Source organism: Echeneis naucrates, chromosome 10 (assembly GCF_900963305.1).
Source record: "Echeneis naucrates chromosome 10, fEcheNa1.1, whole genome shotgun sequence".
Taxonomy (NCBI): Eukaryota; Metazoa; Chordata; class Actinopteri; order Carangiformes; family Echeneidae; genus Echeneis; species Echeneis naucrates.
In genome coordinates, this window is record NC_042520.1 from 18889039 (window position 1) to 18905743 (window position 16705).

General features: G+C 41.4%; 2 protein-coding genes across 3 annotated transcripts; one reads left to right on the forward strand and one right to left on the reverse strand.

Moving 5' to 3' along the window:
* The first annotated feature begins 158 nt into the window (after positions 1 to 158).
* On the forward strand, positions 159 to 15267 carry brd8b (bromodomain containing 8b). Its single transcript, XM_029512861.1, has 18 exons — positions 159 to 205; positions 1068 to 1164; positions 2535 to 2604; positions 2731 to 2780; positions 2916 to 3038; positions 3119 to 3199; positions 3475 to 3539; positions 4367 to 4533; positions 5407 to 5598; positions 5858 to 5951; positions 6454 to 6596; positions 6772 to 7210; positions 7302 to 7339; positions 7415 to 7608; positions 7976 to 8068; positions 8621 to 8689; positions 8870 to 9155; positions 13569 to 15267. The coding sequence occupies exons 1-18, from the start codon at positions 187 to 189 to the stop codon at positions 13626 to 13628; spliced, it is 2280 nt and encodes a 759-aa protein (XP_029368721.1). The 5' UTR covers positions 159 to 186; the 3' UTR covers positions 13629 to 15267.
* Positions 15268 to 15531: 264 nt separating this feature from the next.
* On the reverse strand, positions 15532 to 16699 carry LOC115050121 (DNA damage-inducible transcript 4-like protein). Of its 2 annotated transcripts, none has more exons than XM_029512863.1 (2): positions 16451 to 16699; positions 15532 to 16318 (listed from the first exon to the last, which is right to left on the reverse strand). In XM_029512863.1, the coding sequence occupies exons 1-2, from the start codon at positions 16611 to 16613 to the stop codon at positions 15873 to 15875; spliced, it is 609 nt and encodes a 202-aa protein (XP_029368723.1). In that variant the 5' UTR covers positions 16614 to 16699; the 3' UTR covers positions 15532 to 15872. The 2 variants fall into 2 exon arrangements, with proteins under 2 accessions (XP_029368723.1, XP_029368722.1); XM_029512862.1 differs by having other exon boundaries at positions 15532 to 16300; positions 16451 to 16696.
* Between the last annotated feature and the right edge of the window lie 6 nt (positions 16700 to 16705).

The window sequence follows — 16705 nt, forward strand, 5'->3', positions numbered from 1 at the left end:
CCGAATGAATGTGGAAACAAAAAATGACCATTTCTCTATACTAACCAGGAGCGTCTCAGAGCAGCTCTGCAAATATTACCAAATATAACAAAAATCGTTTTCGCTGGTTTATCTCGCCGACTGCATCGTGTGTACCACTTAAACCTGTCCGGCGGAAGTTGGGCTCACGGCCTAGTCACAAAAGAAATGGCGAGCGGTATCGGCAGTGAGTAATATCTCCTAACTCTTTCTCGAACTTCTCTGTGATTTACAGCGAAATGACATATAATAATGACATGTGGTGTGGTTTTAATGGATTAACTGGTCCCGGTAACGTCTTTTTTGGAGCAAAACGTTACACCGTGTTACTGTGTGTGTCTCGTGTATTGGTCCCCCGTAATCTACCGTGCTAAGCTAACACTCCCGTCTAAAATGGGCTAACTGTGTGTGTTGTATGTAAAGCCTTGGCCCACAACTGTGTTTTTATTTATTTTTCATTTTCAATGGTCTGTAAGAGCCAACGCGTATGATTGGGCGTGGTACAATAAGATACCTTAATGGCTCCTCTGAGCTCGATACGTCTCAGTGTAGCTAATGGTTGCTAACCAACTTCGATGAATAACAATGTTGAGACACCATTCAACAGCACTGCTGTGTTTGTTCATGTCGTTTCCCTTAAACACCACACACCGTGCAGATTTAGAGGTTGGATGTAAATAGGATTGTAAACAAACTGATCTGCAAAACAAAACAACACAAGCAAACAGTTCGAACAATCGTGAATTTATCCTCAATTCCGAAATGTATAAAATCAAAGCATTAGCTGGAAGTCGGTGTGACTTTGTGTTGGTTATTTGCCTTTGTGTTCTTTGCTGTGTGCAATCATCAGGGCGGGTATGTGTTGTCTTCACTGATCTATAAACTCAAGTTGAGCGGTTAAACATACCAAAACAAAACGTCTGAGGAGGAGTGCTCTGATTTCAAAACGTAGCAATGAGGCGGGGACCGTCAGAAATACCGGGACAAGTTGTAATCTGTCGGTGTTGTGTGTGGTTTTTTTTTTTTTTTTTTTTTTTGTATCTCTGCAGAACACAAGATACTAAATGTGGGTCCAACGGAGCCCTGGTCTGTCAGGGAGAAACTGTGCCTGGCCTCCTCTGTCATGAGGAGTGGTGACCAAAACTGGTAAGTCTACAATCTATATTAACACAACATATAACAACAATATAAAGTACGGTCTGTTGTGTTTGAATCATTCACATGATGGGTCATTTGCAGGTCTCTATTAAGAAGGAATGTGAGACTTTTTTGTGCATCTGTTTTTCTTTCACTGGCAGTTATAGAAGTGAATAGACAATTGAACGTATTGTCCGCTGTTATGATTCTTAGAGTATCAGCTCTACAATAGCTTATTGCGTGAAACCTGCTTTTCAGACAAGATTAAATTGGACTGCAGAACATCCTGAACTGTGTGTTGATGTTTCATACCTGTTGGATCTGCAGTACAAGGGAATGTTAATGTGGTAAAACTGTCTGTTTCCAAGGCCAATGAACAGGATTCACCTGTTACGACACACTTGGAGTTCACTTTTTCTAAGAGGCTGACTGAAAGTTTTTCTTTTTCAAAACTGCTTTTAATTTGTCGTTAATTATTTGGTTGTTTTTTTTTTTTGGGATCATTTAAAATAGTAAGGGTTATTTGCCAAACATGACAAACACGTTTGAAAGTATAATAATTATTTTAATCATAATGTTACACTGATATTAGTTAACAAGACGATGGCACAAAAATGTTTGAATTCCCTGGATTTGCTGTTAAAATGGCTCATCTCTCTTCTCACCCCTAGAGGTCAGTATTGGAGAAATTGCAATAAAGTATAATGTTTGGGGCAGCTGTTAGTGCCCGTTAACATTTAGCGCTGTTGCCCCACACCAAGAAAGACACAAGTTTGATTCCCTGGCCTGGGACCTTTCTGTGCAGAGTTTGCATGTTTTCCCCTTGCCTGCATGGGTTTCCTCCCACCGGCCAAAGACATCATGTCTGGGTTAATTGAAGACTGTAAATTGTCTGTAGGTGTGAGTGGTTGTTGGTCTCTGTCTCTGTGTGTTGGCTGTGTGATGGACTGGCGATCTGTCCAGGGTGTACTGCCCTCACCCAATGTGTGCTGGGATTGGCTCCAGCACCCCCCGCAACCCAGAAACGCATAAGTGGTAGAAGATGAATGAATGAATAATGTTTGCACAGCAGCAGCATTGATGGTAAAGCATAACACATGTAAGAGAACATCAATATAAAACTGGGTAATATAAACTTTTTTTTCCCCAAATGTATTGATTAAAAAATACCTAAAAATCTATCAACTGTATCAGTAACACAAATGCAACATTTTGGTGGCATTTTTTTGTTTTCTGTGTAAATGTTGATGATCAGTGAAAATGAGCAGGGTTTCATGCAGGGTTATCTCTTTTACTCCCTATCAGAATTTTTACATGTATTAATTTCCTGATTGTTTTAATACGTAAGTTTATTCCAATTAATTTTCTTTGTCTCCCAGGGTGTCTGTAAGCAGAGCCATCAAGCCTTTCTCAGAGCCTGGTCGTCCGCCTGACTGGTTCTCACAGAAGGTGAGAGAGCTGCCAACTGACATACTTTTTTCTCTTCCTATATTACTCCATAAATAATACAAGGGTTTAGGTTGTTATCTTTGTTGTAAGCACTAGTTTCAAGAAAACATGTTTCTCTTTTCTCAGCACTGTGCCTCACAATACTCAGAACTGTTGGAAGCTACAGAAGCACCGAAGTTAGTACACAACCACACATGAATACTTGTATGCCGTATCATGATATTGTGTTTTGTTTTTATTATATATATATTTTTTTTAAACAAAATTGTTTGAAAGTTGACTAGTTGTTTTTGTGCCCCTCTTTGCTCCAGACGTAAGCGTGGTGAGAAGGGTGAGGTAGTTGAGACCATTGAAGATGTCATCGTTCGTAGGCTGACCACAGAAAGGATAGAGGAGCTGAAAAAACTACTGCGAGACACACAAGAGCAGTACAGGTGCATATACACCTCAAAGAAAGACCTTTGGTGACTGTGAGACATGACCTTTAACATTCCTGTGATTTCTATCCTAACAGGAAGTTGAAGAAGGAGGTCGATCTGATACAGACTGGTCATATGGACTCCCAACTGAAGGAGCTGTGGGCAGAGATTACATTGTGAGATATCAGCTTTTCTGTTTTAATGTTAATTGTTTTAATATTTTTCAATATGTATTTAGAGACAGCAAAGCCCTATACAGATTCCAGAATATATTGATGGATATACATTGCTGGTGAGTAAAATGCAACAATGATGCCACAACAAAGAATCTCCAGTTGGTCATCCAGTTGTCATCCAAACTTGCAGCTTTCCAACAACATTGTTCTTCTTTTCCTCTGCTGCCATCAGCTCGTATTATCTGTCACTGGGCTATTTGTTTTTCCAATGCCAGAAAGAAGAAGCAGGATGAGGAGGAAGCAGAACAGAAGAGGAAAGCAACAGAAACGGCATATCAAGGTAGATCATATCCTCACACAGTGAAGGCCTCATTTTGAAAAACCTCACACCATCTTCATGATAGGTGATTGCACTGTGTTACGCCTCCCACATGGCCTGCCATGGTATACGTTTTGGAGGTACATCAGAATCTCATTAACCAACAGCATCTCCATGTGCCATATACTTTTGCTTTTCAGGGTATGAAAGATTTATCTGCTGTGTTGCTGACATACACATTCACATTTATGTTTCTTGATTTTATTTCATTTTTAAACTGATAGCTGTAGTATTATAAAATTGTCTATTGTAATAGTATTATTGAAAAAAATCACTTGTCCACTATTTCTTTTGGAGCTACAGCTTGTGAGCTAACATTTTGCAGATTTGTAGCTGCAGATTCCCATGGATTACTCTGCAGATCAGCTGTTGTTAAGTAAGACAGACTTGTGTGTAGTGTAGAAATACAGTAGTTCAGTGGTTGAAAACATTTTAGGCAGTTTGATGGGAAGATAAAGCAGTGTAAATATTCAAAACACAGCACACATCTTGAAATGAAATATTGATGAAATACTGCAGACGCAATATTTTTGTTAATACCTGTTATGGTATATTAAAACAAGGTCCACAACAGAACCGCAAAGACACATTTTACATTTATTTTCCAGCGCCATCAGTAACTAGCAGGATGCTATCCTGTGGGCATTAAGGGTTTTTTCTCTGACAAGTTTGGTTTGGAAACAGTGCTATTGTGTGATGACTTACTCATGATTTATGTCTCTCAACATTCTTCCCAAGTTCCCTCACAAAATAGACTCATTCTGCGACCCTCTCTCTTTTCTTCACAGCACGTCAGGCAGTGAAAAACACACCTAAACGCCTGCCCAGTGTAACTGTGCGTTCTCCTCTGGGCACCAGCCCACCCACGCTGGATTCTCAGGCCGACTCGTCAGTCCCTACCCCGCCCATGGATACAGGAACTGCTGCTTCTGATGAGACCACTACCCACTCAGTCGTAAGAACATCCTCTTTTAGCAGGGATGAGATAATACCAAAATGTTGCCAGCGCTGAGAGGAAAATATGCTACATATGCTTTTCTTTATCTAGGCAACAAATTTTCTAAGGTACAATTTCACCATCTTGTAATGTAAAATTAATTTTACAGAATATAATAGTAGTCACTTCCATCAACTGTATTTAGACACAGTAGGTTCGTGACATTAGGCCATGTCCATACTATAGACATGCATTAGTTTTAATGCATGTCTTTTAAAACATTCCCTCTTTTGCCATTTTTGAGTCTCAAACATGCAGCGTGTTTCAAATAGTGTTGTCCCTGTTTTAGTTTCAAAGCTCTTGGGTTGCATCATAGTCTGGATGGGTAAAAACGGAGAGCTCTGAAAACCATGATGTAGACACATTTGATCACACTCTAGTCAAGTTAAATGCTGAGTTTTTTCTACTTGTAGTGTCTGTTGTTCTGCGAAGTGGTGCATATTAATGGCACCACTGCCTTTCCTGTTCCTTGTTTGCTGTATTTTCTGCAACAAATCACCCAACTACAATTGAGAGTAGATGATCTGCTTCCTTCTCTGCTCTCACACAGGTTCTGTGCCTGTAAATGGTTGCCTGATTGGATTAATTTTAAAACCAAAAGATGCCATTGTATCTGTTTAAGATGATATCTTGATTTTGAATTCAGTGCTGTTGACTCAAAATTACTTCTTTAAACCTGTAGCTTGTTTTTTTTGTCCAATGCATGGAAACCCTTTAAAAATGTTGATCTCACATTTTGGTGTTCTCAGCACCAGCTGGAAGAAAGTATTGACAATGTTGTGGTTGCCTGTGCCAACCTCTCTCACTGATTCTGTACTGCCTTTTTGCCAGGCCCAGGGCGTCGGAGTATTTCTACCAGCAACTGATGCTCAAGGCCCCGGGCCTAAAGATGGAGGCCTGGTGTCTCTAGTAGATGACTCACCACAGAAAAGGCTCCTTGCCCAGAAGGCCACACCACCGCCCTCACCTCTTCTGTCAGAACTACTGAAAAAAGGCAATCTCATCTCAGCGAGCCCCCGCCTGGTGTGTGGCCCTTTGTCTTAGACAATAACTTCCAGAGCAGTTAAAATATCAGAAAATTAAATGAAATCAGACTCTAGTTCTAGTTGCTTCACAGTTTTTGTACTTAATCCTTAAATCTCATAAGAATGCCTCTTTAAAATGTCAGTACATAAAGGAAATACTAGATTACTTATGCTTATTGCAATATTTAAATTCTATGTTGATTAATATGTAGTTTCTCTTACTGGACCAAATTTTGTGGTGTTTTTATTGATGCAAGGTTGCGGACGGAGACTTGACTGGAAACCTCACTAATGGAGTACAGACGGTCACTGCAGCCACCGCCCTACCATCTGGACATGAGGTTATCACAGGTAAATGTACAGATATAAAAAAATAAATAGATATATGGTTTCAAGTGTGCAAACATAAGCACATCTCCTTTTTTAGAACAGTCAGTGAATAAAGTATTATTTAGTCAATGATGATTCATAGTAGAATGACACTTGTTTTTATTGCCCTGTGGGTAAATCGTGGTGCACCTGCTTTTTTTTGACTTGGATACAATTCGTCCTGACTCGACAATCTGTATACAAATATTGTACGTTGTCAGTGGACACACATCATAGAGCTTGAACGTTTTTTTTTTTTTTTAAATATAGGCAAATCCAATTGGGCATAACGCTGTTGCACCACAACAAGAGGGTCACAGGTTCAATTCCTGGGCCTACAGCCTTTCTGTGTGGAGTTTGCATGTTCTCCCCATGCTTGCCTGCTTGCGTGGGTTTCTTCTGGGTACTCTGGTTTCCTCCCACCATCCAAAGACATGCTTAGATTAATGCTCATGTTTGTAATGGCTCCGGTTTGTTTTGGCAGAAGGTGAAGCAGAAGCTGCAGTAAAGGCAGAGCTTGGTGAAGAGACGGGATTAGTAGAAGAAGACCTTGTAGCAGTTTCTTATATGGGAGATGAACTGGACCTGGAAACAGTGGGAGGCATTATTGCCATCATAGAGGAGAAGGTACAATTGCTGTGTTAATTTGTGAAAAGGTTTACGTCAATAATTTTTTTGCTCTCTTCAGTTGCCAGTGCAGAAGACAAAGCATGAGCAAGTATCATTTAGCTCAGATAGGGTAATGAATAGAGGTTTTGTTTCACTGGGTAATCATTCCTGCCCCAACTGTCTTCCTTCCCAGGTCGATGACTCTGTGGAAGCTTTGGATGCAGCAGCAGTGGAAGCAGCACTTTCTCTTTGTGAAGAGGCTGTTTCAGAGGGACACACTCTCCCTGGCCCCTGGGAGACCCAGGAGCTGAAGACTTCAGATCCAACACCCACAGTCCAAGAGTCCAACTCCACACAGGAGCCTCAGGATGTGAGCACTATGTCAGCTCCGACTCCCACAAACACAGAGACTCAGAGCCAACCAGAGACTAAAAGAGAAGAGCAGATTAAGGGAAACTGTGATGGTGCGGAGGTGACAGGAAATGACGTCATTTCTTCGGTTGCCTTGGATGAGGGTGCTACAGGAATTGAGGTTACAGAGGAGGGCTCAACGGGAAAGGAGGCAACTGAAGTAACTGTGAAGAGTGAAGGAGAGGAATGGAACCAGCCCGAGCCCAACCCACCTTGCCTAGGTGCTTACGTATGCACATACAAACACACACATGTGCGCACACACATAATTGTTGCTCATATGTTTGTGCTTATGTTGATATTGTTCAACAGACTCTGAGGACAGTTCCGTATCTGGAAAAGAGTCCAAGGTAATTCGTGCAGACTTGACACATACAAATATCTGTCATAAATTGCAGCCATTACAATTTTTTTTTTTTCCACAGGAGGTAAAGGAGGAGGAAGCAGGGAGTGAGGGTGACCCTGAGGAAGGGATGGAGCTGAAGGAAGAGTGTGGCGAGGGGCCATATTTGTCGGAGGTGGAGCGGGCAGCCAGTGAGAGTGAAGATGGCTATGGCCCACCCTCACAGCGCTACACGGCTGATTCACTGGCCAGCAGCCCAGCCTCTTCGTCCCAGCTGTAGGTGTCTTTCACAGTTGTGATAACTATTTTATCTACCTGGTTCTGAAGTGACTCCAGGACAATGCCCTGAAATAACTTCCACTTTCACTGCAACAAAACATTTAAAATGAACTGCTGTATTAAAACTAGATAAAGCTTAGCTGGCATTTGTCATGAATATTTATATCATGACCTCTGAATCAGATTAGGACTCTGGGCTAAGCATTCTGTCATTGCTGACATTCAGAATTTTAATAGCATGTGCTTTTGTCTCTCTGCCACTTGGGATTTCTCTTCTGCTTTCCATTTGTCTTCACTGTGGACTTGACAATCCCCCATTCATTTCCTCCCTCCCCTTTTCTGTTCCGCTCCATTTCTGCATCAGATCTACATGTGGCGAGGACCAGGAGGCTGTGCAAGCACAGAAGATCTGGAAGAAAGCTATCATGCTGGTGTGGAGAGCTGCAGCCAACCACAGGTGGAGCCTCATGGCCTCTCCCAGCCACCATAATCCCTCTTTGTTTGTCAATGCTTTAGCGATAATTCTCAGTCAGTGTCATATGGAAAGATTTTTTTGCTCTTTAAATTTGATTGGCATCACAAGATTTTATTGATTGTGTTCAGCTTTTGTTTAAACTTATACCAGATTCGTTTTTAACTTACAAATGTATATAAAAACCATATTAAATACAGGATTTACAAGACTTAACACATTCATACACCAACAGTCATATACACTGATGATGATGATGATGATGATGATGATGTCATGAAACCAAGCACAAAACCTATAGTTTGTATCTTCTATATTCAACATTTTCTCAGTTTCTCTCTTTGTATAAAGGGACACTGTAAAGTCTTTTTAAAACTGGATGGTAGATTTCACTTCTTCTTTTCAACAAATCTGATTTGTAACCTCTTTGGAGAAACCAAAGTTTAGTCACGGGAAATATATTCTGCAAAAAAAGAATTTCACGGCATCTGACAAAAGGGAAACAGGTGTTTTACTGCTGTTGCCGGCGTCTTTCAGGTATGCCAGTGTTTTCCTGCAGCCTGTGTCAGATGACATTGCCCCTGGTTACCACAGCATCGTGCACAGGTCTGACCTCACCCACTCAATATTTCTTGTAAAAACTGCTTTTGTTACACGAGTTGACAGATAAGCTTGGCAGGCAGTCGTGTAATTTTGTTAGAGCTACAGTTGAGTATTTGTAGGAGACATAAACCTTAATACCATCTTCTCTCTGCCTTGTGACTCCCACCGTCCACCCTGTTCCAGACCAATGGACCTGTCAGCCATAAAGAAGAACATTGAGTCTGGTGTAATCCGTACAACTGCTGAGTTCCAGCGAGACATCATGCTGATGTTTCAGAATGCCGTCATGTACAACTCGTCAGACCATGACGTATACCACATGGCACTGGAGATGCAGCGTGATGTCCTGGAGCACGTGCAGCAGTTTCTGGCCACGCAGCTCATTATGCAGACGTCAGAAAGCGCCATCTCCGCCAAGAGCCTCCGTGGCAGGGAAGGAAATCGTAAGCCAGGAGAGCCGGCTGAGAAGGTGGGTTTGGTGGCTCATTGTTGGGGGTCGAACTTGGATTCCTTTAAAAGCATCTCCAAATATCACACAAGTCTGTCAATGATATAAAAAAAAAACAAAAACAAAACAAACAACTGTGACAGAATTTGAGCGAGAAACTATCAACAGTGCATGAATACCAGGATACAGTGCTGCTATGGCAAAATCTTGTCTCCCTGTCATTCTTCCGATTTATTTGAGTTTAGAGTTCATATGAAAAATTAAGAGTTACTGCACTAATTTGAGTAGACGTCCACTTTCAGAGTGAAAAAAATCAACAAAGGAAATTGTCAAACCATTCCTGTGACAGTGAGGCTGACCTACTCTTAACATTTTCATGATCAGGTGTTATTGTGCAGGTTTCGGTTCTCCGACTTTTTCTGGGAGCTATTTTGACAGATGGACACTAAAATGAAACAGATTAAGGCTTTTAAAGGCAGCTGATCTCATTTAGGACTTCATTGTGACATATGAAAGTCTTTTTGGTATAGGAGCTTTATCACTCACTGACGTATATTGCCCAATGCAAGGCAATGCAGTCTCTTCTTTAACAAGGAGATGTATAATAATGTGTGCAGTTTAAGATTAAAGAGATTGTTGTAATAAAACCTTTACCTTCTGTTTTTATTCAAAGCCGAAATTATTCTGGGAAACTGGCATTTTTGCTGTTTGAGTTGTTTGAGAGTTGTAAACACCAAAATCATCCATGTCTCTCTGGTACAGTATTACTTGAAGTGTTTCACACTTATTTCAAAACTCTGTACCGTTAGCAGTCTGTTCTAAAGTGGGACATGGTCATTGGTGCCACTGATATGTAACTTAAACAGGAGAAATCCAAAGATGCTGCTTGAACCACAGCAGTGTCCATGAAGGCCGGCGCTGCTAAAAGTCTTTGTCTCACATGACACAACATGATAACTTACATGTGGAAATGTACTAATTCTTTTGATGATTCAGGTACCTGGACTTGTATTACTTGATATACGTCAATACTGTTGTGTTACAAGCAGTGTGCAACAGCTCTGTCTTTCTAAGCCTGTGTGAATGTGATATGATTGCCACACTGTTTTGTAGCACAGGTTAATATACAGAAATGCCTATTTATCTTTTTGTTATCTAATTTTACAGTCAATCATGGAAAAAAATTAATTAGTTGTGATCCATAGCACATCCTACATTGATTGTCCTAACGTTTGTGGCTTCCCTCCAAAGCCCAGGGTAGTGTACACATGTATTTTTTTATTTTATTTTTTTTACTGATGGGAGTCCTCAGTGTAACATGTTGTCCAGTTGCTCGTGTCGTATACGTTGGTCCCATTCTTGTGGAGGTGGTAGCTCAGTTAGGCTTTCATAGAGCTTCACATAGTCAACGCAAACATTCAACTGGGCCCAAACATGAACTGTTCAGACTTTGGTGGTCAAAGATCAAGGTGAATGCGACCTTGAAATAATCTTGGAGTGACGAGACTCTGAAGTAACAGGGATGTCATTTGAAACTAGTCTGAGTTTATATATAATCATGGTTGTAATTCCATTGTGGGTGTCAATAGTTTTTCAGTAAATCAGATGGTATCAAATTGGAGATTGTGCACTTGCTGATACCTGATATTGTACTTGAGGCCCTATCGGGTGTTTTTAATCCTAGTATCAGTATCAAAATAACTCTACTTACACGATTTTTCTACATTTCAGGCTTGAAGATGAAAATTTTCCTTATTTCCTAACAGTTGTTGAATTAATGCAACTTTTTTTTATTAATTTATGAATCTTTTTTATGTCTCTATTTGAAATGTTTGCATAACTATATATTCATGTCAATGTTCAAATTCAGACATGCAGAAACACAAATACACACACTGTTGAATTCATGGGCGCTTGAGACGTCTGATCAACACTTCCCTCCACTTGCTGTAACGGGCTCAGTGAATTGATCTCTGGTCTTGTCTTCAAAACTGATTCATGTCCTGCATGCTGGCTGCACCTCTACTATCTAACGTCTGTCTGCTTGTATTTGCCTATCTCTGACCCAGCAGTAAGCCCTGTCCAACCTGTCTGTCCGTCCACATTTGAATATGTCCACAGCAAGTTTTCTTATTTGCAGCTGTGTGTGTGTGTGTGTGTGTTACCTAAACTGCATGAATGTGAGTCTTGTTTGTGTGTGTCCAACAGTCCCTGCTGTTCATGGCATTTTTTTGGAAGTATGATATCATTTGAAAAAGTTGTCTCCAGAATAATTCTGTGCGAACGATTTACTTTACAGAATATATTTGTTGAGTTAGACAATTACTAAATGTTTGACTCTTTTTTTTGGCTGTTTCTCCAGGACTGTGACTTTATTGTAGATGATGTATAAAATGCTAAGATATTTTTCATAACAGCCATGATGGGACTGTGGTGTGGTGTGGTGTTGGTGACTGGGAGGGTACCTGCCCCCTTGTTTATGTCACTAATCTCATTATTTACACTCTGCCTTTGGGTGTGTGTGGGGGGGCAGGGGGAACCGTCTTGGAGCCTCTGTGTGAATGGGTGGATGTGTTTGTATACATACTGTGCAGCAGTGAAATGGACTCCTGTCCGCCTGCGTGCTCCTGTGTTTGACGCAGACTTGTATGAAACTTGCTTCTCACGCACTTGTGTGTCTTTTCTCTCTTTCTCACTCCAATGTTTGTCCTCCTACAGGACAGTGTCCCAATGGCCTCTCCTGCTTTCCTTCTCTCTCTCTTTGTAAGTATTCAGGTTCTCCCTCAGATTTCACCAGAACCAGGGCTCCGCATACGCTTGTCTCAACGCAATCATAAACACACACAGTATACATACAACTCTCTTCCAGTCATTATCTTGTTCAGTAGTATTTTTGTGGCTTTAAACGAAGCACAGAGGATTAGAGTATTTCTAAGAGCCATTATTTTATGTTTGAATCCAAAAATACTATAAAAACGTTTCAAGTCAGGCAATTTAAAAATGTCATCACAAGTATAAGTCTCTATGATTAATTAGATATTATGGGTTATTGCCTGAATATCAAGAAAAGATTAACTTTAAAATCAAAAATCATATATTTTTCTCTTTTCAGCTACACTGCTCAACATGGGTCCTTGTAACTTTTTTTTTTTTTTTTTTGAAGAGGGGGTCCATGTTAAAAATGTTCATTATAAATACAATTCACAAATTCACAATTCACAAATATGGATGTAAAATCCATCATGATTTAAAGTAAAACAACAAAAAAAAATTGTCATCTCTATACACAGCAGATTGCAAAAATATGTACAATGGTGAATAAAATGTGATGACAATAAAAAGTGTAAAAAATTATTGAAAGTAAAACTTCAAACATTTAAACATCTAAAAATACTGAAAACAGTTTTTCGTGAGCAAATAAGACACTGATTTAAAGCTGGGAATATAATGTCGTGATAGTTATACTTGTCATCAGGCCAGTGTGGATGCGATTTGACCAGATTATATGTTAACGTTAAGGAAGAGCCTGGCAACATTTGTTATGTATTGGTTCAAATACTGCTGAAAGCTGATTGGTGCACACGTGTATGACATCACCTCTCACTGAGTCCCACCCCCCTCATAGCAGAGACAGGAGCAGCCAAAAAGAGCCACACAGAGATCTCTGTGTAAATTAACATACAAATAAAAACATAATTCAAATGATTTTGTTACTCCTTCAAAAGATTCTCATGGCTTAAGAAAAGTTCAGATTTTATTTTTAAGTTCCGTTCTTGAGTGACAACTTTGTTGTCCTGTTTGTGAAAAGTCATTGTCAATCGGATTTTACTGCAGTAGTCAAAGTCAATAAGACACTTAGCTTTAGTATCACATAGCAGTGAGGAATAATAGCACACACACACTGTCAGTGCTCATATTGTGCTGTAGAGTTGTGTGTAAGGGATATGAAATAATGGGATCCATTCACTACAGTTTCTCACACACTCACACATCGCTATCCATGTCACCCTCATAAAATTTTTGTTCTCTAAATGCAATATTCTGACCACACACACAAACACACAGGCTCCAGTAACTTTCATCACCCAAGCTTCTGTCGACCTTCGGTTAAAGACCCCATGCTGGTTTCCTGTGTTTTTCTGTTTTCGTGTGTTTGTCTGTGTCTCTGCATGTTCTAATTTCCGTTCTCTCTCTTTTTGTGTTGAATCTTTCTTTGTCCTTTCTCACCATTATTATTTTTTTTTACGTTCTTCATTTGGGGAGGAAGCCTTCCGAAGCCGACTGTGCTGTGTTTATGTGCTCAGGAGCTCAACTATAATAGGAGGTCTGCCACAGGGCCTCCCTTCACATCTGGCCTCTGAACTTTCCTCACATCTTAATTTTTTCTTCTGCTCTCATTTTCCCCCCGATTCTCCTAATCTATCTCTGCTGTAGGATGGAGGCACGAGGGGTCGCCGCAGTGCCATGGAGGCTGACCTCAAGATGAAGAAATAGATTCACATTTAGAGACACCTTGAGAGATGAAGAGCTGCTTTTGGTATCAGAAAAGGTGGAAGTGAATATTTACTGGTGACTTTGATTGTTTTCTGAGGAGGGCCGCTCTCTGTGTGTGTGTGTGTGTGTGTGTCTCTGTCTCTCTCTCTCTCTCTCTCTCTCTCTCTCTCTCTCTTTCTCTTTCTTTCTTTCTCTCTCTCTCTCTCTCTCTCTCTTTCTCTTTCTTTCTTTCTCTCTCTCTCTCTCTCTCTTTCTCTTTCTCTTTCTTTCTTTCTCTCTCTCTCTTTCTCTCTTTCTCTCTTTCTCTCTCTCTCTCTCTCTCTCTCTCTCTGTCTGTGTGCGTGTTTACACAGCTAGTCAACCGTACTTGACTCAGATGAGTGTGTGTGCGTCCGTGTGTCCCTCTTCCCCTCTTCATATGACTAGATAATATGTGGCACTATGGGAATTCACTCCAGGATAAAGAGGCCAGTGCACCACTTTCACTGAGATGGAAACACAAAGGAGATTGAAGAAAGAGAGAACAAGAACATTTTCACCAGCAAAAAGTCTTTTTGGAGTCAGATGATGAGGTGGATGAGTCTTACTCACCAGATTTCTATCATGTGTAATCATGGATGCATTAATACAACTTGGTAGGTTGATCATTTTATTTGAGGGCTCAACACATATGAGCATAAAAGACACAATACAGCAACAACAACCAGGATCAACCACATAACAAATTGTAGTGTACAGCTTTCACAAATTCAAAACAAATCCCAGGGTTAGCACAGGTTCTTCTGGACCAGATGGATCAAGGAGTATCAGTCAACATGGAAATGTTCCAATCGTCACACTTTACACCTGGAGTTTCTCACATCTTCAGCAGTGGAGCAGCGATGTTTTCCTAAACCAGTGAAAAGCAGTGTCAGTGAGCTGGTTTTTCATATCTGCTTTGTTTAGTGACGGGTTATAACGCTACAGTCTGCTGGCTCTAAAGGAACATATCAGCTGCATGTTTTAGCACATTAACTGCAAATGCCACGTACTTTACATTTTTGCTGAGCTTTTTCCAAAGCATAGATTTTCAATTTGACTGCCTACCATCGAGCAGCACAAGATACAATTAAATTGAATTCCAAAAACCAGCCTAATAACATTGAGACTCTTGACGTGCTTGATATATGTTATCTGTCACAGTAAACAATTAACCGTCTTTTAATACAGCAACAGGATTTCATCTCCTTAACTGTGCTTCCAGGTACACTCAGATATCTGAGTTCCTGGAAAGAAAGAAGCTGCCAGTGAAAGAAGGAAAATTGTGTTGAATGTGAGGCTATGCTTTTTGAAGTGTTTGGTTCTCATGTAAAATTCAGGTGCTGTGTTAAAGTGCTAAAACTCAGCATGTGGAAAGTATTGATGCATCCCTACAATGCATAGGATGTCACATAGGATGTAGCCAATGTGTGCTATGTAAATGGCTTAAGAAACAAGTTTGTGTAATGTGTGTTAGATGGGAAGTACAAATACAAGTTTTGTACCAGTGTGATGGATCATGTAGAGTTTTGTGTTTGGTTAGCTGATACATGTATCATGTGTTCTGTTGTACATTTGTTAAATAAAAAGATTATTTGATCTAAACCTTAATCAGGTCAGTTGTTTACTCGATGTCTTGGATATTCAGGTCCAGTTTGGATGAGGTAGAGGAATTTCTTCCAGTACGAGCTGGACATTTAAATGTATGTCACGAACTGTTCTAAATGGGTTCACTGAGGGGGGAAGTGTAGCACACTGAATGCTGGGTAATTTGTTTTTGTCAATTCTAAACAAAACACAAGGGCCAGCAGATGTCAATGTGTGCTGAGCACAGACATGTCATGGAATTACCCAGTAAAGGAGCCAAGCCCACTGATGCAGGTAGTCACGGTTAAACTGTTTATTTTAATGTCTCATAAATAACAATGGTGATCAACAGTAGCAAAAGCACAGCACCCCTCAGGAGTGAGACCCGCCCATCCCTCAGAGGACACTCATGTTTACAGTGTACATTCACATTCAGCTGTTCTGTGCAAAACACTGCAGTCAATATGAACACGGTTTAACAATCAGATTTACCTCTAAGACATTCATACATACAGACAACCCGACAACTTCCTAATTCAACACAGACAATCCAGCATTTTCCAGTGCAGGCCACACTGGGCTTGCACTGGGACACACAGAAGTAAACAGTCAAACGGGTGTACACTCTCAGCTTCACCCCTACTGGGAATCATGGATGACGGGACTGGCAGAGGAGTAGAGCTTCCTCTTCACCAGCCGGTACTCTGGTCTCAGCTTCAGCACTTTGGTGCTCTCAAACATGTGTTTGAATGGCGGCCAGCTGCCACGGGTGTCTGCCTTGAGGATCACAGACAGTTCAAACGTGGGTGTGACACTCTGGTCCGGGAAGATGCTGCCCACTGTCCTCAGGCCGTCCTTGCACTCCACATAGACGTTGATGGCGGCGCCGCGGAGCCCACAAGGCTCATCGGCTGAGGAGCGCACCACGTCCTGGCCCACCTTGGCGGTCACCTGGGAGGGCAGCAGCAGCACCTGGCAGTGGAGGGTGGAGGCCTTGGCCTCCGTCAGGCAGCGCTCCATCTGACGGATCACATCCCGCTGAAGGAGCCGCTCTTCCAGCTCCGAGCCTGTGGAAAGACCAGCAGCAGGTCAGAATAAGAGCCAGCATCTCCTGACAGCCCGCTGAGAGCTGGCTGAGGCCGCCATCAGCTGATCTCACGTCAGACAGCGGAGCGGGTGAGCAGCTGATTAGTGAAAACAATAGATGTAACTCTTACAGGAAGGGCCGTCTCTCTCGTCGTTGCTGTCGACGCTGCCCCGCCGGGCTGAGCTCCTCTGCTGTCCCGGGGAGAAGTATTTCTGGGACGGACTCTTTCTCTTCTTCATCTCCTCTGTGACGGCCGCTGCGGGTCCGAAGAGCAGTGCCGGGCTATAGTCCATCCTGGGTCCTGTTCGGTCGGCTCCGGTGTCTCTTCCAAGCGGCCTCGGTGTTTCTCCTCCATGTATCCCTCTGAGTGAGCCGGTGGTGGGCG

What these genes read in the sequence shown, in the direction of transcription:
- brd8b (XM_029512861.1), top strand. An exon ending in AGGAGTGGTGACCAAAACTG is followed by an intron (nt 1,165 to 2,534) that starts GTAAGTCTACAA and finishes TTTGTCTCCCAG; the next exon opens with GGTGTCTGTAAGCAGAGCCA. An exon ending in TATCTGGAAAAGAGTCCAAG is followed by an intron (nt 7,340 to 7,414) that starts GTAATTCGTGCA and finishes TTTTTTCCACAG; the next exon opens with GAGGTAAAGGAGGAGGAAGC.
- LOC115050121 (XM_029512863.1), bottom strand. Translation starts at nt 16,613, where the DNA reads ATGGACTATAGCCCGGCACTGCTCTTCGGACCCGCAGCGGCCGTCACA. An exon ending in CGAGAGAGACGGCCCTTCCT is followed by an intron (nt 16,319 to 16,450) that starts GTAAGAGTTACA and finishes TATTCTGACCTG; the next exon opens with CTGCTGGTCTTTCCACAGGC.